This window comes from Nerophis ophidion, linkage group LG09, assembly GCF_033978795.1.
Source record: "Nerophis ophidion isolate RoL-2023_Sa linkage group LG09, RoL_Noph_v1.0, whole genome shotgun sequence".
In the NCBI taxonomy this organism is placed as follows: domain Eukaryota; kingdom Metazoa; phylum Chordata; class Actinopteri; order Syngnathiformes; family Syngnathidae; genus Nerophis; species Nerophis ophidion.
Genome location: NC_084619.1, coordinates 15,303,133 through 15,326,806, shown reverse-complemented (window position 1 = coordinate 15,326,806; position 23,674 = coordinate 15,303,133). Strand labels below are relative to the sequence as shown.

General features: G+C 38.6%; 1 protein-coding gene across 1 annotated transcript in view; it reads left to right on the top strand.

Moving 5' to 3' along the window:
- Positions 1-23,674, top strand: part of lmbrd1 (LMBR1 domain containing 1) — a 111,477-nt gene that overhangs the window by 28,884 nt on the left and 58,919 nt on the right. Inside the window, exons 4-6 of the mRNA XM_061910393.1 lie at positions 5,734-5,831; positions 8,910-8,977; positions 10,266-10,354. Of these exons, the coding sequence (XP_061766377.1) occupies positions 5,734-5,831; positions 8,910-8,977; positions 10,266-10,354 (255 nt within the window). The remainder of the gene's footprint in view (positions 1-5,733; positions 5,832-8,909; positions 8,978-10,265; positions 10,355-23,674) is intronic.

The following is a 23,674-nucleotide window of genomic DNA, read 5'->3' as shown; positions in this document are numbered from 1 at the left end:
TTATTCATCCTCTTCTTAAAAGACCTAACCTCGATCCTGACCTCATGGTAAACTACCGACCGGTGTCTCACCTTCCCTTTATTTCAAAAATCCTCGAAAAAATTGTTGCGGAGCAGTTAAATGAACACTTAGCGTCTAACAATCTATGTGAAACCTTTCAATCCGGTTTCAGGGCAAATCACTCGACGGAGACAGCCCTTGCAAAAATGACTATTGATCTATTGCTAACGATGGATTCTGATGCGTCATCTATGTTGCTGCTCCTCGATCTTAGCGCTGCTTTCGATACTGTCGATCATAATATTTTATTAGAACGTATCAAAACACGGATTGGTATGTCAGACTTAGCCCTATCTTGGTTTAACTCTTATCTTACTGATAGGATGCAGTGTGTCTCCCATAACAATGTGACCTCGGACTATGTTAAGGTAACGTGTGGAGTTCCCCAGGGTTCGGTCCTTGGCCCTGCACTCTTCAGCATCTACATGCTGCCGCTAAGTGACATCATACGCAAATACGGTGTTAGCTTTCACCGTTATGCTGATGACACCCAACTCTACATGCCCCTAAAGCTGACCAACATGCCGGACTGTAGTCAGCTGGAGGCGTGTCTTAATGAAATTAAACAATGGATGTCCGCTAACTTTTTGCAACTCAACGCCAAAAAAACGGAAATGCTGATTATCGGTCCTGCTAGACACCGAACTCTATTTAATAATACAACTCTAACATTTGACAACCAAACAATTAAACAAGGCGACACGGTAAAGAATCTGGGTATTATCTTCGACCCAACTCTCTCCTTTGAGTCACACATTAAAAGCGTTACTAAAACGGCCTTCTTTCATCTCCGCAATATCGCTAAAATTCGCTCCATTCTGTCCACTAAAGACGCTGAGATCATTATCCATGCGTTTGTTACGTCTCGCCTCGATTACTGTAACGTATTATTTTCGGGTCTCCCCATGTCTAGCATTAAAAGATTACAGTTGGTACAAAATGCGGCTGCTAGACTTTTGACAAGAACAAGAAAGTTTGATCACATTACGCCTGTACTGGCTCACCTGCACTGGCTTCCTGTGCACTTAAGATGTGACTTTAAGGTTTTACTACTTACGTATAAAATACTACACGGTCTAGCTCCATCCTATCTTGCCGATTGTATTGTACCATTTGTCCCGGCAAGAAATCTGCGTTCAAAGGACTCCGGCTTATTAGTGATCCCCAAAGCCCAAAAAAAGTCTGCGGGCTGTAGAGCTTTTTCATTTCGGGCTCCAGTACTCTGGAATGCCCTCCCGGTAACAGTTCGAGATGCTACCTCAGTAGAAGCATTTAAGTCTCACCTTAAAACTCATTTGTATACTCTAGCCTTTAAATATACTCCCTTTTTAGACCAGTTGATCTGCCGTTTCTTTTCTTTTTCTTCTATGTCCCACTCTCCTTTGTGGAGAGTCCGGTCCGATCCGGTGGCCATGTACTGCTCGCCTGTGTATCGGCTGGGGACATCTCTGCGCTGCTGATCAGCCTCCGCTTGGGATGGTTTCCTGCTGGCTCCGCTGTGAACGGGACTCTCGCTGCTGTGTTGGATCCGCTTTGGACTGGACTCTCGCGACTGTGTTGGATCCATTATGGATTGATCTTTCACAGTATCATGTTCTCATATGTTCTCATAGTCATCAGTATCATCAGTATCACAGTATCATGTTCTCATAGTCATCATTGTCACCGACGTCCCACTGGGTCATTATTGTCACCGATGTCCCACTGGGTGTGAGTTTTCCTTGCCCTTATGTGGGCCTACCGAGGATGTCGTAGTGGTTTGTGCAGCCCTTTGAGACACTAGTGATTTAGGGCTATATAAGTAAACATTGATTGATTGATTGATTGATATATATATATGTATATATATATATATATATATGTATATATATATATATATATGTATATATATATATTTGTCAGAATCCCTAACCCCTCTGCTTCACGGTGGCAGAGGGGTTAGTGCGTCTGCCTCACAATACCTGCAATCCTGGGTTCAAACCCAGGCTCGGGATCTTTCTGTGTGGAGTTTGCATGTTCTCCCCGTGAATGCGTGGGTTCCCTCCGGGTACTCCGGCTTCCTCCCACTTCCAAAGACATGCACCTGGGGATAGGTTGATTGGCAACACTAAATTGGCCCTAGTGTGTGAATGTGAGTGTGAATGCTGTCTGTCTATCTGTGTTGGCCCTGCGATGAGGTGGCGACTTGTCCAGGGTGTACCCTGCCTTCTGCCCGATTGTAGCTGAGATAGGCGCCAGTGCCCCCCGCGACCCCGAAAGGGAATAAGCGGTAGAAAATGGATATATATATATATATATATATATATATATATATATATATATATATTTTTTTTTTTTAACTTGAGACTTTCCACGGGCTGAATTTTGGACGCTGGCGGGCTGTATCCGGCCTGCGGGCCGTAGTCTTGGGACCCTTGCCATAAACCATACACATATAATTTTTTCAGTGTTTCCTATTTATTTAATAGACCATTTGAAAAACGTAATTGTTCTAAAGTGCCTAACAGCTGCCAGCGTTGCTGTATGCCTCTAATGGAAGCTTCTCCCTCTTCCTTGGGAATTGTTCCATTATAAAATAGTGAAAATTTTTCCCTTTCATACTCATACCCACAAGGCAAACCCCTTTTATCATAAGATAAAAAAGGTTGGACAAAAACATGTCTCTTTTGACTCATGCAAACGCTGTATAACACTGTTATAGGATGTGTTTTTCAGATGAATACATTTGTATAAAAGAAGTCATCTAAGCAGGAAAATGACCAACAAAATCCAAGCATTTCAAGAAAAAAAGACAAAACGGGAATAACACACATTTTACTATGGGCCATTATTGGAGCTTTAACAGACACTGAAATTCTGCATTGTCATGGGACACTCAGAAGTTACTTTAATTTTTTATTTCCAGATAATGTTTTCAGTGAACACAAAAGCATGGCTATCTTTTTTCTGTCCAATCTGATGGGAATAGCAACAATAGTAGTATAACATACTGTATTTTACCAATTTGATAGTTTTTAAAGGGGTCAAATTATGTCCATTGTTCTACATTTAAAACACTTCCTACCCAACATGTAATTGTGGTTCTTTGGTAAAAATGTTGCATAGATCATGTTTTACAGACCATCTTCAAGACGCTTTCTGACTGTCTCTTTCGATGGTTTTATTTATGAGCCTCCACTTCGACTCCGTCTTCACCTCGTTAGCTGTGGCATGCTGTAGTTTTTAGCTCTTCCATAAGTGTAAACTTTACGCTACTTTTTTTTTAGAAATGGCAAAACTAAAGGATGCACATACATGTACGAGCAAGTCTGCCCCACAACAAGAGGGTAAAACATAAAGGAACTTAGTGACTCTAATATCGGAAGTCTCTACCATATATGGAGATATCCGATGACGTCACCATTAGGGAAAGATATCTCACATTGGGCAAATTCCAAACGGCTTGTTTGAAGGAAATTAAAAGGATGGCAAGATTGTTTTATAAATATCTCCAATATGCCTCCATGGTTTAATTTCAAACTTTCAGGATTTATGCAGGTTTCAAATAGACAAAAACAAGTGCCAATAAGTAAGACAAGTTGGTTTTGCATAATAGGTCCCCTTGAAGTTTGAACTTTTTGTGTTTATTTAACATTTCAGTTATTAAATTTTACATACATATTACCTTGTACATTTTTAAAAGTATTTACTTTAAGGCAGATGCAGCAGCTTACAAAAAATAAAGACAATATATGTTTTTTAATTAAAATATATAAATATATATATATATATATACATACATACATACATACATACACAACACATGTTTTTTCTGCTGGTTACCTGATTTACATTTTCATTTATTGCTTAGCAATACATTTTATAATATATATATATATATATATATATATATATATATATATATATATATATATATATATATATATATATATATATAATAGGGGGGTAACGGTATATGTATTTGTATTGAATCGTTTTGGTACGGGGGTTTCGGTTTGGTGCGGAGGAGTACTGAATGAGTTCCAAACAAAAATATGAAGTAGCCGCCTATGCTAAAGTCTTAATAAGCTGCTCCGCTCCGTTCTGCCTCTGTCTCCTACACAGCACCCAGCATTGTCCCACCCACACAACCATCTGATTGGTTACAACCGTTGCGGTAACAGCCAATCAGCAATGCGTATTCAGAGTGCATGTAGTCAGCGCTTCAGCGTCGAGCTGATAGGTGTTTAGCAGGTGAACAGCGGACTCTCCCCAAATTATACTAAACACTTCCAAGTCAACTACGACTAACATCACTATGAGCCCGTTGATCTTCTAGAAACAAGCTGCAGCTCAACTCGCTCGCAGTCCTGGCTTAAGGTGAAGGCTAATTAGCTTTTAGGGTAACATTAGCTCATTTTGCGGTGTGTGTGTGTGTGTGTGTGTGTGTGTGTGTGTGTGTGTGGGTGTGTGTGTGTGTTACGGACAGTGTTGATTGAGGTGTGTTGAGGCAGCAAAAAAGGAATTTATGTTAAATGAAGAGTTTCTGTCTATGATAGCTGATATAATAATATAAGTGCATCATAAAGCCTACATGAACTCCATGGTGTTCAGAGATGAATAGTCTCTCCTATTGCTACTGTGCTATTTTTTCAGCTATAGTTACATTAATAAAGACTAAACCATAAACCATCATTAGTAATGTAGCAGCCTAGTTTTGAATGGCAGGATCCCTGCTATCACATGTTGTTACAAATATAATATTTACATAATAAAAATCAACTACAGGCTTCCCAAATGCTGTAATAAATTAGACATGTTGAGTTGACTTGAAACTGTTTAATGTTGCACTTTTTATATGTAGAAGAAAAGTTTTGTAATTTTATTTAATCTGAGCAACACGTTGAGGTAGTTTAATGTGGATTTATGTGGGCATAATTATTATAGTGTTCCCAATGTTAAAAGGATAAAGCCATTGTTTACAAATTTGGTAAATAAATAACCCAAAAAATAATATTTTGTTGTTTTCTTACTGTACCGAAAATGAACCGAACCGTGACCTTTAAATGAGGTACGTACCGAACCGAAAATGTTGTGTACTGTTACACCCCATATATATATATATATATATATATATATATATATATATATATATATATATATATATATATATATATATATAAAATATACACACACACTACATGTTTTTTTTGCTGCTTACCTAGTATACATATTAGAAACATTTTCATTGGCTTTTGACAATTATATTATAAAGAACTGACTGAAATAATTACATTATTGTATCATTGTGGAAACAGGGAAAAGGTAAAATATATTCACAGAAATTAATTGGTGTGTACTCAGTGGTGCCTTTTTATCTGTCAGGGGAAATTTCACATGATTGCAATTGGATTAACTGGGTGTATCTTACAGCAATTTCAAGCTTCTATGAAAGGAGTAATATATATTGATTCCGCATTAGGTCCAGAGAGAATGTATTAAATTATCAGTGTCTGTGTCACCAGAAAGTTTTATACATTTTACAAAAAAATATTCAGTGCAATGTTTAAGCATTCTTTATTATATGCAGTATATATGTTGCAGAAATGATAACTTATGTATTAATAAATGATACATTCTTGTTATTTTGTTGCTGTTTTTACTTACTTGTTTTGTTTCCTTTTTTGTCCACAGCACTCTACTCCATCATTCTTTTCTGTGTCTTTTTATGGATCCCTTTTGTTTATTTCTACTATGAAGAAAGAGATGATGAAAACGTCAACACATGCTCGGTAACATTTTGCACTTCTTCTGTCTCCTGAGGAGTTCCACTTCAAAGTCACTGACTATATTGTTAGATAATTTTAACTTTTTTGCACAAGGGTGTTATACGATGTGGTGGTTTAATAATGTTGTCATGTTTCAACAGTATGTCTGCACAATTAATTGACATTGAGGGGCTGAGAGTCAAGGGGCTTCCAGTATTAGCGTCTTTTTTCATTCTTGAACGATGCACAACGCTTCAGCTAGGTGGCAGCACTGCTCAAATTTATCAACAGGCTCAACCAGGAAATACAGTATATAGTGTATTTTTTGCCCTCTATTGTTTGCACTGAAACATGCTCGCAGACATGATATACAGATATTATTTAAAGTTTTGTAATCATTAAACCGGCACTTCTTATATAGTGAGATGGGCAGTGGTAGCGTGACAAAAAACAATACACGTCTTCAGCTATGGCAATAGTTCTCAAATGGGGGTACGTGTACCCCTGGGGGTACTTTATGATATGCCAAGGGGTACGTGAGATTTAAAAATAATATTCTAAAAATAGCAACAATTCAAAAATCCTTTATAAATATATTTGTTGAATAATAAACAAAATATGAATGTAAGTTCATAAACTGTGAAAAGAAATGCAACAATGCAATATTCAGTGTTGACAACTGCATTTTTGTGGACATATAAATATTGATGTTAAAAATTAATTTTTTTGTGAAGTTCATGAATCCAGATGGATCTCTATTACAATCCCCAAAGAGGGCACTTTAAGTTGATGATTACTTCTGTGTGTAGAAATCTTTATTTATAATTGAATCACTTGTCTATTTTTCAACAAGTTTTTTGTTATTTTCATATCGTTTTTTCCAAATAGTTCAAGAAATACCACTACAAATGAGCAATATTTTGCACCGTTATACAATTTAATAAATCAGAAACTGATGACATAGTGCTGTATTTTACTTCTTCTCTGATTAGGGGGTACTTGAATTAAAAAAAATGTTCACAGGGGGTACATTACTGAAAAAAGGTTGAGAACCACTGAGCTATGGCGTGCAAGTGCTGGTAGCAGCAGCCCATAGAGTACTTTGTGCGGATAAATTCAATTATTTTGAGTTTGAGTTTATTTCGAACATGCAAGCATATAACATGATACATCACAATTTCCAGTTTCTCTTTCCAACATGTTAGAAAAGGAATAGGAAGAAGCAGAGTTTATTTAATCCAACCCCTTTTCTTTTACAATACCGTTGCTAAAACTTTTGTTCACTTCCTGTTCTCAATTTATTCACAATATACTCCAAAAGTAATCACAATAAAAATAAATGAATAAATAAATAATACTCGGTTAAGTACATTTCATATGGTGAGATGAGTGACATTATTTTGAAAATTAATGGGTGGATAGATGAAATAAATTCAGAATGTTTATCATGGTTCTTCTTCTTTGTACTTTGTAAACACTAAGTTTGATTAGTTTCTTGAAATAGATCATATTAGTACATTTGCTTAATCCATTCCATAAATTAATTTCACATACAGATATACTGAAGGTTTTAAGTGTTGTACGTGCACATAAATGTTTTAAATTACATTTTTCTCTTAAGATTATATTTCTCCTCTTTTTTTTGGAGAATAATTGTTGTATATTCTTGAGTAGCAGGTTATAGTTTGCTTTGTGGGGGGAGGGTAGGGACAAGAAAAAAAATAATTGCAGCACTGATTTAACAGTACAACAACAACACATCCAGTCATTTTTTTAGTCATTCAAAATCTTTGTGTCGTCGGTGGGCGGAGAACGTGGTGTCAGGAATACAGGAAGACATCCTCCCTACTCACAACTCGCCACAAAAGCTCGGGGATTAATAAAGTATTTCTGATTCTGATTCTGATTCTGACAAAGTAACACAAATTAGGAGGAAAAACATATGATTATAAAGCCAAATGTCCCACCAACACGGACAAACGAGCGAGAATACCGTGATCACTTGATAGCAATAGACAAAAAGACAACGTCTGACATAGTATTTCCTATTGGGAGAACAATGCACTTTAAGATGTTCAATATTTATTTACATTTTTGCTTACAGGCGTGAGTCCATTTTGTTTTTTGTTTGTGTATTTATTTTGGATAACAAAGTTATTTTCCTTCTAAATACAGTACAATGGTAAACAATTTTACTACAATAAGAAATCAAAGTTTATATATATTTTTTAATGGTTACTTTGCAGTAATATATATATATTATGATTACATTACATTATAATCACTGTATTGTATTATTTAATTAGTTTAAGAGCATGATGTAGACAAGCTCTGAGTCTGCATAAAATCAAACACTTTTAAAAGCAAATTATTGCGTATCGCTTTAATGTGTGGCACATTGACACAAGAATATGTTAATTGGCAGTCTGAAAGTAACATGTCTTCCTTCACTTGTTATTTTTGCATATTTATGCATTTTAATGTATAAAATATCAAAATCGCAAATTGAATTGCAGTTTTGGACAGAAACATCGCAATTAGGTTTTTTTCTCAACATCGTGCAGTCCTATTCAGCAGGCATCTTTGCAGTACGATGCAGGCCTTAATACTCACTTATTTCCACATTGCAAATTTTGTTTGTGGGAGGAACTGATCTTTTAATTCCCAGTGCCAGTTTTTTGGAAAGATACCGATGAAAAAATGATTTCTCATATTGCCAACCAAAAAGGACATTAGATCTATGCTTCAGTACGTCTTCAGCTATTGGTGCACAAATCCAAAACTTTCACACTGCTGCTTTTCTTTCTCATGTGTCAATTTTAAGAATATTAGTGGGATGGGCTCCGGCTTACCCGGTACCCTGAGAGGTACAAGTAGTACACAATGGATGGATGGGTAATTTTTTTTAAAAAAGACTCAAAGAAAGGGCATTCAAGAACTCAAAGCTCTGATTGGGTCAACAAAGGCAATACAATATTACTCTCAATCTAATATTCTCATACCAAATTAAATGTTGACCCTTCCACCCCCCACCTTTTTTCATTTCATCATATTTCTCTTAATGGGCAAGATTCAACCGTTAATTTTTTTCTTTTTTTGCAGCAAGTCAAAAACGCTCTGAAGTACACAGTTGGATTTGCCATTGTCTGTGTGGCGCTGCTATTAATTGGGTAAGTTAGACACACAATTTCTTCCTTTGCCACTTGATAGCTGGATGGGGATATGCCATTGTGCTCATTTAATGAGTCTAGAGGACTTAGTCAAACATTAATAGTGCAATCTTCCCGGCCATTATAAGACATTGAAAAGACAAAGCTATATGTCAAGGGTAAAAGTGTCGTCGTACCTGTTTAGTTCCAAGTGTGTGCAGAAGTAAGATAGTCTTTTGTGAAATCTATCAATTGTTTTTTTTTCTAAAGGCAAAAACCTCTTCCTTTAAATGTTAATAAAACAACTTTAGATTTACCTGTACTTATGGCTTCCCCAAGATTTAGTCATCTGCTAATGACAAAAGCAATTTAGCTAAATGTTTTTTTCACGCAATCTAACTAAATGTTTTCCTCACCCATTGTAACTGCTTTGTTACGCCAATTGTTGCCCCATCCCTCAATTTTTAGCAACACGATCCCTTTCTTTTTTAACGCCTTTTCTGCTACCAGGAGACTACAACATTCTGTTGGGTGACAGTTCAATCCACGTCGTCTTGTTTGGTCTTACAAGGCTTTTGTTAACTTTTAAAGGGTTTCTGACCCTTCACTGCCACCTGTATACAATTGCAAAAAATAACAACTTTCCCCTGAGCATGGGACAATTCTTTATTAGATTTTGAAAAAAAAAAAAAGATACCATGGTACCTCGACATTTTAATGTATGGTTTAGGGCTGTTAAAATTAACGATTATGTACATACAAATATACACATATTAAATCACACAATTTATTTTGACGTTACATTGATATTTTACCTTAACTGGATGGTTACCTGGAAGGCGGTGTTTGTTGCCATGCGGTCAGTGATCAGGTCAATGCATTCATTACTGCAAAGAAGTACATTTCATTCCAAAATACACCATGACAGGACTTTCAATTAATACTGTTGCCAAGTTTTTCGAAAATAAACGACACGCATTAAACTAAACATTTTTAAAAATGTTCCTGGATGATGTTCTGACAATATGATTGTATTTGTATTGGGGTCTTTTCTTTTTAAGTTGATTTAGATTACGCAAGCGAGTAATAACCTGTGATTAATTATCATTGATCCAAATTCAGAAATGTGATTTCATTTGATAAGAAAAATATAATTTGACAGCTCTCTAGTAAGATACATCATTTTACTACTGTGAGCATCATGGAAAAAACTTTAGTGAGCTGCACCTTATGGTGTAAATCGTGTTTTTACTTTTAGATGATAATTCTCAATTATGCATTATCTTTTGTAAATTTTTTTCATTTTCAGAGCATTTGTTCCACTTGAGCCTCCACCGCAAAAGAATGCCACCCAGTGGGAGAAAGTTCAATACCTTTTTGAAGAGCTAGGCAGTAGCCGTAAGTACTGTTGTTTTACAAAGTAGCTGACATGTAATTAACAGACTTTGGAGTTTTCCTTAGGGTGTGTTCAAACTTGTCCTGTTTTGTTTTGATTAAAACAAATTCTGGTAGTTTTTTTCTACTTGTATGCAATCAACTGAACCCTGTTGTGCACCAACATTGTATTTTATTTAATTTGTGAGGAAGGTGCTTGTGTGCATTGAAATGTAAACATTTTAGCTACATTCCCATTCTCTGTCAGATTGACAAAAATGTGTGTCTGTGTGGTAACCTGTGTGTTCATATTTAACAAAAAATCATCAGTCTAGGAAGGATCAACGTTGTGAAGTACCTTTATAAATGAAATGGTGGAAGAATTAATATGTTTATCAAACACATTTAGTGTTTCAACTGGTTTAAGAGTTGTGGGACAGGCGAGAGACCAGCTTGTCAAGCAAAATTCAATGTATGAGGTAATCAAGGAGTAGAGAAAAAACTTAGCCACAGTTTCTGTTAGGTTATTTCTGTTTTGGCAAAAGTTTGCAGATTGAATTTGACGGATCCTATCAATTTTTTGACATGGTCTTTGAATGATAATCTTGGATCTAAAATACCTCCAAGGTTTTTGCACGCCTTGATGGCAAACAAGTGGCCAGAGCCACCAGAGTATCGCTTACATGTAAAACTGCTTGCGAGTTACCCTTGCTGTAGTCCGGTTTCCTTTAGCTGAGTTGTGTGTGAGAATGCCACTCTTCAACGTTATATTTAAATGATAAATGGGTTGTACTTGTATAGCGCTTTTCTACCTTCAAGGTACTCAAAGCGCTTTGACACTACTTCCACATTTACCCATTCACACACACATTCACACACTGATGGAGGGAGCTGCCATGCAAGGCGCCAACCAGCACCCATCAGGAGCAAGGGTGAAGTGTCTTGCTCAGGACACAACGGACGTGACGAGGTTGGTACTAGGTGGGATTTGAACCAGGGACCCTCGGGTTGCGCACGGCCACTCTCCCACTGCGCCACGCCGTCCCAAAAGCTTTCATGAAAATAAAATGTGTCATAAAGCTGGCTAGGGAAGTCCTTACTTTATGCATATGACCTTTACTGTATAAGCCAATGACACAAGTTTGAACACAGCCTTTGCTTAATTGCATTTAGTGCAGCAAACGTGTTGGTATGTATTGAACTCAACACTGTTCATTTTGCATTTCTGACTTGCATCCTTTTTTTTTTAAAGAAAAAGATTCACTAATAATAATAATAATAATAGAATAGAATTATAGAGCGCTTTTTTAGACACTCAAAGCCTGTTACAGTGACAACCCATCATTCATTTACACCTTTATGGTGGTGAGCTACATTTGTAGCCACAGCTTCTCCGGAGTAGAGTGACAGAAATGAGGCTGCCAATTAGCCGCCTACGGCGTCTCCGACGACCACCAAACATTAATTCACATTCATACATACATTCATAAGCCAGTTGGAGCGGCATTGTGAGCACGGTGGGTAAAGTGTTTTTGCCCAAGGACACAACCGGCAGTGACTAGGATGGCGGCTGGATTCGCACCAGGAACCTTCAAGTTCCTGAATGGTTACTCTACTACCGTCTGAGCCACGCTGCTTGTCATTTATCATTAAATAGAATGTTCTCACATCACAATACAATTTCCTGGATCCAAGGTCAAAATCATCAGATAGCTTGTTTGTCATGGCTTCTTAAGTGAGGGTTGTGATTTTTCCGGAAAAAAGTAAATCAGACTTTTTTTAACTGGAAAATCTATTTTTTTTCATTTTCATTGTTTTTTTACATTTTTTTTTGTTTTTTGTTTATCTGACAAAGTCAAGAAAACACTGCGAGCCAGGTTATTTATGATAAAAAAAATAGTTCTGTTAAATTTTATCCATTGCACTTCCAATAGCGTAAGCTGCCAGAGTCTCAATTAATACAAGACCTGGGTCTTCATGTGCGTCTGTGCAAAAACCTGCCACACGCCCTTTTTCACAGCAAAGTTAAGATGTATCAAGAGTGAACTTGACATGGAAATGTGTGGTATCTCACACCAACTTCACCCTTCACGTACGCACATTTTTACAGGCTGTGGATACTTAGGCAACACAAAGAAGTGGTCGTTCGGGCTTTGCCAACATTTGATTTCAGCAAGGACTCAAAAACTTACTTTTTTCGCCAATTCATTAAATGCTTCATATTACTATCAATATTTGTGGAAACGTCTATAATTTATCCAGGCAATAATTTTTCCACCTATTGCTGTCACAATGTGTTCCTGTGATTCCAGCACAGCTTCATGGCCAGTCGGGGGGACAGCAGCCTCTGGGGGATGCGGCACACAGAGGCTGCTACTACAAGTAGTTATAATATCAAAAAGTTGTAATAATAAATTGAGTAGTCAAAGAAGAATCAAAGTCTTTCATATCCTTTTTGATATGCTGGCATGTTTAAAAGATAAATAGATTGCAAATATTACACAATTTTCACATAGAAGGCTACTTTATGAAGACATTTTGGTGTAATTTACACAAATAATATGTATATTGGGAGTAATCAGAGTCACCCACGTCTTCTAAAGTTTTACGTATTATTGCAGCAACTATCTTTTGAAACGGTGTGCAGCACTACTTTTTCTCTGGTGCCCGCGCCTGTTTCGGGCACATCCATCTTCTTCACCTTCCTGATGTCGGATCAGTTCACTTTTCATTTCAGACTGTGTGTGGTTCTTGATTGGAGCCAGCAGCATCCCAATCCAAACCGTCTTTCTACTCCGTGAAACACATGAGAGAAGCACCCCCTTCTGAGTCCTACTGAAATTTGATTAGGCAGAGGGTAATGGCACATGGCTAATTTTAAAATGATTTGCATATTTATTACGGGGCGTTGTGGTCAAGTCCAGGTTGATTTCATGAAACAAAACATGTGCTTGGATTAGTGCGTGCGCACACTTTAATACATCTACATTTTTGCTACTTTTTTGGGATTTGATCGGACGCCAATTTTTAGTAGGAAATCCTCGCAACTCCTAATACATGAGGCACTTCAATCAATCAATGTTTATTTATATAGCCCTAAATCACAAATGTCTCAAAGAACTGTACAAAGCACTACGACTACGACATCCTCAGAAGAACCCACATAAGGGCAAGGAAAACTCACACCCAGTGGGACGCCAGTGACAATGATGACTATGAGAACCTTGGAGAGGACCTCAAATGTGGGCAACCCCCCCCTCTAGGGGACCGAAAGCAATGGATGTCGAGCGGGTTTAACAAGATACTGTGAAAGTTCAATCCATAGTGGCTCCAACACAACCGCGAGAGTTCAGTTCAAAGCGGATCCAAGACAGCAGCGAGAGTCCCGTCCACAGGAAACCATCCAAGCGGAGTCGGATCAGCATCGTAGAGATGTCTCCAACCGATACACAGGCGAGCGGTCCATCCTGGGTCCCGACTCTGGACAGCCAGTACTTCATCCATGGTCATCGGACCGGACCCCCTCCACAAGGGGTTCAAATTGAAAACATTTAATTTATTGATTTATTGTAAACTTCATAGAAAGTCAATTGTCTTGAAACATTTATGTTATAAATAATGTTGGTTTAAGACTTCTGCCACTCCGCCCATCTTTAGACCAAATATGTCACTGTGTACCAACTTTATCACTTTTCGTATTTATATTAAATGATTTTTGGCCAGCATGGCTCAGGTGATAGAGTGGTCAGCCCCCAACCCGATGGTTGCGGTTTCGATCCTCACTCCCAGTGACCACGTCAACATATCCTTGAGCAAAATACCGAACCCTCAGTTGCTTTTAATGATGTGTCATCAGTAGGTGAATGTAGTAATAGTGTAAAAGTGCTTTGAGTACCATGAAGTATAATCCATTTCCCCTTTACCATTTAATTTGATCCATGTTTTATACCAAAAGAACTGGGGGGACATGGTATGTGGGCCATATGTTTTCCTCCTTTTTTGTTGTTTGCCAATCACAACTATCAATACATGTAGCATATTAGCAAAGCAATTATAAATATTTGTATATCGTATTTGTCCGAATATCAAGATTTTAATTGGGGCCATCTGTTTGTCATGGGTCATCAAAGACAGTACTTAAGCTCTTAAGACGAGATCTAAAATGGCAAAAGAATAGAATGCAATTCAAAATTAACTAATCTCACTGTCCTCAGGTGTCCTTACTTGTTGAGATAAGAACTGCTTAATATGCTTCTATAGATGCTAATGTGGAAAAAAACGCCAAATATGGACTCCTCGGAGTCCCCTGGACCTTTGCCATGTGTGGATCAAAGAGGAAGTTTAACCATCTGCCTCTTTTCACAACAGTGGACCGACCCGCTCGCATGCTTCCCAACCTTCCTCCCTTGTCACAGGGGAACATTTCCAGGCTGCCATGTTGAAAATGTGAGGGTCATCCCTGTTCTAATTCTCCAGAAGGGAGGCTAATTGTATTATGGAAAGCAACATTTGCCTCATAATGCAGTTGACTGCTTTACTATGACAGGTCACTAAGGTCACTAACTTAATGACTTAAACATTAGATGTTTTATAGTGTCCTTATTACACACACGTTATGGCAACCTTATGTACTGTATTTTTCAGACTATAAGTCGCAGTTTTTTTCATAGTTTGGCCGGGGGTTGCGACTTGTACTCAGGAGCGGCTTATGTGTGAAATTATTAACACGTTACCGTAAAATATCAAATAATATTTAATTCATTCATGTAAGAGACTAGACGTATAAGATTTTATCGGATTTAGCGATTAGGAGTGACAGATTGTTTGGTAAACGTATAGCAGGGGTAGGGAACCTGTGGCTCTTTTGATGACTGCATCTGGCTCTCGAATAAATCTGAGCTGACATCGCTTGACACGATAAGTAATGAATAATTTCACTTGTTAAAAATAACATTCAAAATATAAAGCATTCTCATGCTTTTTTATGTTCAAGAAGTTGCGTTAATGGTAAGAAGTAATTTATTTATTATTGGTTACTGTGGGACTTGCCCTCCTGGGGGTTCTTCAGACCACCAAGCACCGACATGAGAGCCTGTTTCAGGGTTACAATATTGTTTTATTTTTCAATAATTCTCTCAGTTGTTTTCCAGCAATTGTCTTTTTCTCTTTCGTTCTCGCTCGCGCTCTGGCTCCAGTTTCAACCCCGTCTCTCCTCCTGGCTGCTGCTTATAACAGAGCGACAGGTGATTAGATAACAAGGCCCAGATGAGCCATATACGCACCTGTCGCTGATTTCGAGGCCGGTCCTGGCACACCCTGCTTCGCTGCAGGCCCGCAGGCCACGTCCCCTCCACAGTTAGCATCAGAATAACAATGTTATTCCAAAGAATAAGATACTTATTATACTGTAGAACTGTTGGTCTTACTTAAAAATGCACGCGTTTAGTTGTGTCCAGTGTTAAAAAAAATATTATATGGCTCTTACAGAAATACATTTTAAAATATTTGACTTTCTTGGCTCTCTCAGCCAAAAAGGTTCCAGACCACTGACGTATAGCATGTTGTATATGTTATAGTTATTTGAATGACTCTTGCCATAATACGTTATGTTAACATACCAGGCACCTTCTCAGTTGGTTATTTATGCATCATATAACGTACACTTATTCAGCCTGTTGTTCACTATTCTTTATTTATTTTAGATTGCCTTTCAAATGTCTATTCTTGGTGTTGGGTTTTATCAAATAAATTTCCCCCAAAAATGCGACTTATACTCCAGTGCGACTTATATTTGTTTTTTTCTTCTTTATTATGCATTTTCGGCAGGTGCGGCTTGTATTCCGAAAAATACGGTATTTATACTACGGCAGTCAAACGATTAAAATATTTTATCCCGATTAATTGCAATGTTCATAGTTAACTCAAAATTCATCACTATATCGCAGATGACAATATATGGTATTATAATAAATTATTTTTAATCATTAAAACCCCATTCAAAACCCTAAATGTATGTAAACCGGATGTATGGCATAGCGCTTTTATTTTGAAGCCGGAAAAGTATGTGATCGTTTTGAGAAAATGTCTTAACACGTTTGATCGACTCAAATAATAGTCTCTTTGCTACATCCTGCCGACCGTCTTTCATTTCTGTTGAGCTTTTACGTCATCTTACCTGGTAAAGCAGTCACAGTAACAATCTAAATGTTATGTTATCATTGCACTTTCATCGTGATCTGAACACGGAAGCACCACCCACCTCTGAAAAACGCGCAGCAGGCGTTTGCTGGAGGGATGTCGCCTCTTGTCACAGCGAAAAATAGTCCTTTCTTGTCTGGAGAACAACTTGCCATCGCTTTGAACCTGATATTTCCCTAAGAAGCAAGTGAGCTGCAGCCAAGTTCCCCCCGCTACGCTATGGCCCGAGTATCAAAAAGGAAGTGTTCGCGTTAATCGCCCGTTAAAAAAAAATTAATGTCGTTATTTAAATTTATCGTTCACGTGTTATCGCGTTAACTTTGATATTTTTAATTAATTTATTTATTTAGTTTTCTATTCAACTCAACTCTGTACACTGCTGCTGGAATTTTTATTTTCCTGAAGGAACTCTCCTGAAGGAATCAATAAAGTACTAACTATCTATCTATCTATCTATCTATTCTTAATTCATGGTGATACTTGGAGCAGTTCAGTATGTTCTTACTCCATGTCTGTAGGTATAACTGATGTATCCCTTCTAATTAGTTCCTAATAATAATTTTTCTGAATGGACCAATGGTACATTCTTACAAAGTAAAGCATGTACCTTCTCAAATATACATGTGTTATCCCCAAGCATCTTGCTTTGCAAGAGAGATACCTCTCAACTTGCATCAAACAGCACAATGGTCCAATGTATTCATATGCTCTCGATCTTCACACATCCATACTTATTTACCTGAAAACTCTTGTTATCATTCAGTTTCACAACAGAGATATGTTTTCTTTTTGATTGCACAATGGTTGTACTTTTTCTTATTGCCTAAATGTGGGCAGAATTGGTTGATGGCATTCTATCTACAACCCTGTCTACAGGTTTTTTTGGTTTAAAATACATCGAACCCATGTTTAAAATGACTTTACATATCATTTTTAAACTAAAAGAAAATGCAAAATGTTACACATAAAAGTGTTCCGAAAATACTTGATTGATTGAATATTAAGAATTGGTCACTTGTGTAGAACAATGATGGTTGAATTCTCCTGTCTTAAATTTCTGAAATTTATTTCAGGCTTACACCAGCAGAGGTCCCGTTGACTTGGTCTCAATTTGTTTGCAATCTAAATCAAAGTAACAATGCAAGGACTATTTCCCCAGCATAGGTTATGTTGCCCGCCCGATACAACATTGAATCAAAAACAGGAGTTCGGAACATATAGATTATCTCGTCCCTAAAATATTACATAGAGTTCAGTGTTTCCCACAGAGACTTCAATCTATCTGTGGTAGGGAGAGAGCTACATGACCACTGTCTAGTTTTTAATTGGCCATGATTCATGTGCGTGTAGTTTACAATGACAGAAACAAAAAGTGAGAAAAAAACATTATAGAGTAAACTTCTATGTCTTTAAACTTCCATGTTTAGAATACAAATTAATGTTATTCTGCCACATCTTTTTCTGGTGAGGATGCAGGGCTATCACCCTGTAAGAAGAGCGACATGTGACATTAGTCTCCGAAAAGACCACAGAAAGAGTTCAGATTTGCCGCCAGTCACTTTAAAAAATACTATCAAAAAAGTCAGAATTTTCTTCAAATATATTGCTCTGTCTTCTTATTCTCTGATAGACCAGGGACATGATGCATTAAGAGTTGCTTGTTTTTCCAACTAAAAATAGACGTACATTCAAATCCAGAAAGGGGCATAAGCAAGAAAACATTTTTTTAAATTAAAGTTTGTACATTCACCAATCCAAACACTTTTCTTTGTTAAGCTCAAATCAACATGGAATTGATCACAAATGTCTGTGTGGCAGGCAACACTCCATTATAAATAAGCAGATCATATTGAAATTAGCCTTGTGCCTTAGACCATGCCCAACCAAAATCCACCACCAACGACTCGGCCCAATTAGAATCCACCACGACCAAGGCAGCACGGTGGAAGAGGGGGGTTAGTGCATCTACCTCACAATACAAAGGTCCTGAGTAGTCCCGGGTTCAATCCCGGGCTCGGGATCTTTTTGCATGTCCTCCCCGTGACTGCGTGGGTTCCCTCCGAGTACTCCGGCATCCTCCCACTTCAAAAAACATGCACCTGGGGATAGGTTGATTGGCAACATTAAATTGGCCCTAGTGTGTGAATGTGAGTGTGAATGTTGTCTGTCTATCTGTGTTGGCCCTGCGATGAGGTGGTGACTTGTCCAGGGTGTACCCCGCTTTCCGCCCGATTGTAGCTGAGATAGGCACCAGAACTCCCCGCGACCGCAAAGGGAATAAGCGGTAGAAAATGAATGGATGGATGGCATTCAGTAGTAGTGCACGCCGTTTTGAAAAGATAGTCGCTGCAATAATATGTAAAACTTTAGAAGAGGTGGGTGATTCTGGCCCCATTTACACTGCACACTAAATTGTTTTTTTTGCCCTCAAGTGACACAGACACAGATCAGATTTTTTTGGGACGGCGTGGCGCAGTGGAAGAGTGGCCGTGCGCAACCCGAGGGTCACTGGTTCAAATCCCACCTAGAACCAACCTCGTCACGTCCGTTGTGTCCTGAGCAAGACACTTCACCCTTGCTCCTGATGGGTGCTGGTTGGCGCCTGGCATGGCAGCTCCCTCCATCAGTGTGTGAATGTGTGTGTGAATGGGTAAATGTGGAAGTAGTGTCAAAGCGCTTTGAGTACCTTGAAGGTAGAAAAGCGCTATACAAGTACAACCCATTTATTTATCATTTATTTTTGCCATGCATATATATATATAGATATATATATCTATATATATATATATGTATGTATGTATACAGTGGGGCAAAAAAGTACTTAGTCAGCCACCGATTGTGCAAGTTCTCCCACTTAAAATGATGACTGAGGTCTGTAATTTTCATCATAAGTACACTTCAACTGTGAGAGACAGAATGTGAAAAAAAATCCAGGAATTCATATTGTAGGAATTTTAAATAATTTATTTGTTAATTATGGGGGAAAATAAGTATTTGGTCACTTCAAACAAGGAAGATCTCTGGCTCTCACAAACCTCTAACTTCTTCTTTAAGAAGCTCTTCTGTTCTCCACTTGTTACCTGTATTAATGGCACTTGTTTGAACTCGTTATCTGTATAAAAAACACCTGTCCACATCCTCAAACAGTCAGACTCCAAATTCAACTATGGCCAAGACCAAAGAGCTGTCGAAGGACACCAGGAAAAAAATTGTAGACCTGCACCAGACTGGGAAGACTGAATCTACAATAGGCAAGCAGCTTGGTGTGAAAAAATTAATTGTGGAAGCAATTATCCACTGATAATCTCCCCCGATCTGGGGATCCACGCAATATCTCATCCCGTGGGGTCAAAATGATCATGAGAACGGTGAGCAAAAATCCCAGAACCACACGGGGGGACCTGGTGAATGACCTGCAAAGAGCTGGGACCAAAGTAACAAAGGTTACCATCAGTAACACACTACGCCGGCAGGGAATCAAATCCTGCAATGCCAGACGTGTGCCCCTGCTTAAGTCATTGCATGTCCAGGCCCGTCTGAAGTTTGCCAGAGAGCACATGGATGATACAGCAGAGGATTGGGAGAATGTCGTGTGGTCAGATGAAACCAAAATAGAACTTTTTGGTATAAACTTAACTCGTCGTGTTTGGAGGAAGAAGAATTGTGAGTTGCATCCCAAGAACACCATACCTACTGTGAAGCATGGGGACAGAAACATCATGCTTTGGGGCTGTTTTCTGCTAAGGGGACAGGACGATTGATCCGTGTTAAGGAAAGAATGAATGGGGCCATGTATCGTGAGATTTTGAGGCAAAACCTTCCATCAGTGAGAGCTTAATAATGGTTATTTTCCACCATAATTTACAAATAAATTCTTTAAAATTCCTACAATGTGAATTCCTGGATTTTTTTTTTCACATTCTGTCTCTCACAGTTGAAGTGTACCTATGATGAAAATTACAGACCTCTGTCATCATTGATATGGTTCTTACGAAGCCACTTCTTGATTTTTCTGGCTGTGTGCTTTGGGTCATTGTAATGTTGGAAGGTCCAGCCACGACTCATCTTGAATGATCTGACTGAGGGAAGGAGGTTTTTGGCCAAAATCTCACAATACATGGCTGTAGTCATTCTCTCCTTAATACAGTACAGTCGTTCTGTCCCATGAGCAGAAAAACACCCCCAAAGCATGATGCTACATCCCCCATGTTTCACAGTAGGAATGGTGTTCTTGGGATGGTACGCATCATTCTTCTTCCTCCAAACACGCATAGTGGAATTATGACCAAAAAGGTCAGTTTTAGTCTCATCTGTCCACAAAACTTTCTCCCATGAGTCCTCTGGATCATCCAAATGGTCATTGACAAACTTAAGACGGGCTTTAACATGTGCTGGTTTAAGCAGGGGAACCTTCCGTGCCATGCATAATTTCAAACCATGAGGTCTTAGTGTATTACCAACAGTGACCTTGGAAACAGTGGTCCCAGCTCTTTTCAGGTCATTGACCAAGTCCTGCCGTGTAATCCTGGGCTGATATCTCACCTTTCTTAGCATCATTGAGACTCCACGAGGTGATATCTTGCATGGGGCTCCAATCCGATTGAGATTGACCGTCATGTTTAGCTTCTTCCTTTATTTTCTAATGATTGCTCCAACAGTGGACCTTTTTTCTCCGTAGCTCTTTCCATCCTTGTGGAGTTGTACAATTTTGTCTCTGGTGTCTTTGGACAGCTCTTTGCTCTTAGCCATGCTGAATGTTTGGGTCTTACTAATTGTATGGGCTGGACAGGTGTCTTTATGCAGCTAACGACCTCACACAAGTGCATCTGATTCAGGATAATACAGTTGAGTGGAGGAGGACTTTTAAATGCAGACTAACAGGTATTTGAGGGTCAGAATTCTAGCTGATAGACAGGTGTTCAAATACTTATTTTCAGCTGTATCCCACGAATAAATATTTAAAAAATCATAGATTGTGATTTCTGGATTTTTCCTTTTTAAGTTATCTCTCATACAGTGGACATGCACCTACCGTGAACATTTCAGATCCCTCCATAATTTCTAAGTGGGAGAACTTGCAAAGTAGCAGGGTGTTCCAATACATTTTTTCTTCACTGTACGTTAAGCATTAAGTTTGCATGAGGCTCACTCTTTACATGTTTCAACTTTACTATAAAAAGGGCATATAACAAGTTTTTGTGACTACGCAATTTCTGAGGCCCCAGGTCTATATGAGGTGTGTCACCACCACCGACAAACGGCAAAATTCAAACAAAACAAACTACAAAATGACAAACTTTAAATATGATTAAAACTTTTGGATACATTACAAAAAGAAACCGGTGTATAATTTTCGTCCTTCAGCTTGTGACATTTCCTCAAAAGATGATAAATGCAATTACCAGAGCGAATTATCTCCACCTTGAATGTCGATTTAATATTCATTCCCTCAATGTAAGAATATCCCTGTCAAGGAGAAAGAGAAGCAGAGAACCACCTAGGCTTTTGCTGACAGGCGGCCCCTCTGCTGGGAAGTTGCCAATGAGAGTACGAGGGCTATCTCTAAAGCGGCAACTGTGTAGAATTTTTCACAGAACCCTATGACAGGTGGGATCCTGACGGGGGAGAAAGGCTATCAGTCTGTTCATCAATCCCTGTCTTCTGACTTCAGCTTTGACAGCTGCTGTGACACCTACTGTTGCCCTTGCCTGATAGGTGGTCCCCTTTATGCTTCAATCAGAGGTGCCACTCCTCAACACAATCTACTTATATTCCTTGATCAAGCTGTTTAACACTCTTTTGTGTCTATGCTGAAAGTAATGGCAGAGACCCTCTGTGTTTCTGTTAATATTTTATGGCAACACAGTCAACAATGTTGTATACAGTACATACAATACATACAAAGGTTCTATAAATAGGTGGTAATTTGTTCTGGGTGTACACAGCCTTTCACACGTATGCAACTGGAATAGGCTTCAGTCACCCCGCGACCCCAAGGACAAGGGTCAGAAAAGGGATAGTTTGCTACAATTTTTCACCAGTTCATATGTGTGTGTATATATACAGTGAAGAAAATAAGTATTTGAACACCCTGCTATTTTGCAAGTTCTCCCACTTAAGAATCATGGAGGGGTCTGAAATGTTCACGGTAGGTTCATGTCCACTGTATGAGAGATAACCTGAAAAGAAAAATCCAGAAATCACAACGTATGATTTTTTTAACAATTTATTCGTGTGATACAGCTCAAATAAGTATTTGAACACCAACATTAATATTTGGTAGCGTAGCCTTTGTTTGCAATTACAGAGGTCAAACGTTTCCTGTAGTTCTTCACCAGGTTTGCACAGACTGCCGGAGGGATTTTCGCCCACTCCTCCACACAGATAATCTCTAGATCAGTCAGGTTTCTGGGCTGTCGCTGAGTAACACAGACTTTCAGCTCCATCCAAAGACTTTCAATTGGATTTAGATCTGGGGACTGGCTAGGCCACTCCAGGACCTTGATATGGTTCTTACGAAGCCACTTCTTGGTTTTCCTGGCTGTGTGTTTTGGGTCAATGTCATGTTGGAAGATCCAGCCACGACTCATCTTCAATGATCTGACTGAGGGAAGGACGTTTTTGGCCAAAATCTCACAATACGTGCCTGCAGTCATCCTCTCCTTAATGCAGTACAGTCGTCCTGTCCCATGAGCAGAAACACACCCCAAAGCATGATTGTACCACCCCCATGCTTCACAGTAGGATTGGTGTTGTTGGGATGGTACGCATCATTCTTCTTCCTCCAAACACATATAGTGGAATTATTACCAAAAAGGTCAATTTTGGTCTCATCTGTCCACAAAACGTTCTACCATGACTCCTCTGGATCATCCAAATGGTCATTGGCAAACTTAAGACGGGCCTAACAAGTGCTGGTTTAAGCAGGGGAACCTTCCGTGCCATGCATGATTTCAAACCATGACGTCTTAGTATATTACCAATAGTGACCATGGAAACAGTGGTCCCGGCTATTTTCAGGTCATTGACCATGTCCTGCCGTGCAGTCCTGGGCTGATTCCTCACCTTTCGTAGCATCATTGAGACCCCACGAGGTGATATCTTGCATGGGGCTCCAATCCGATTGAGATTGACCGTCATGTTTAG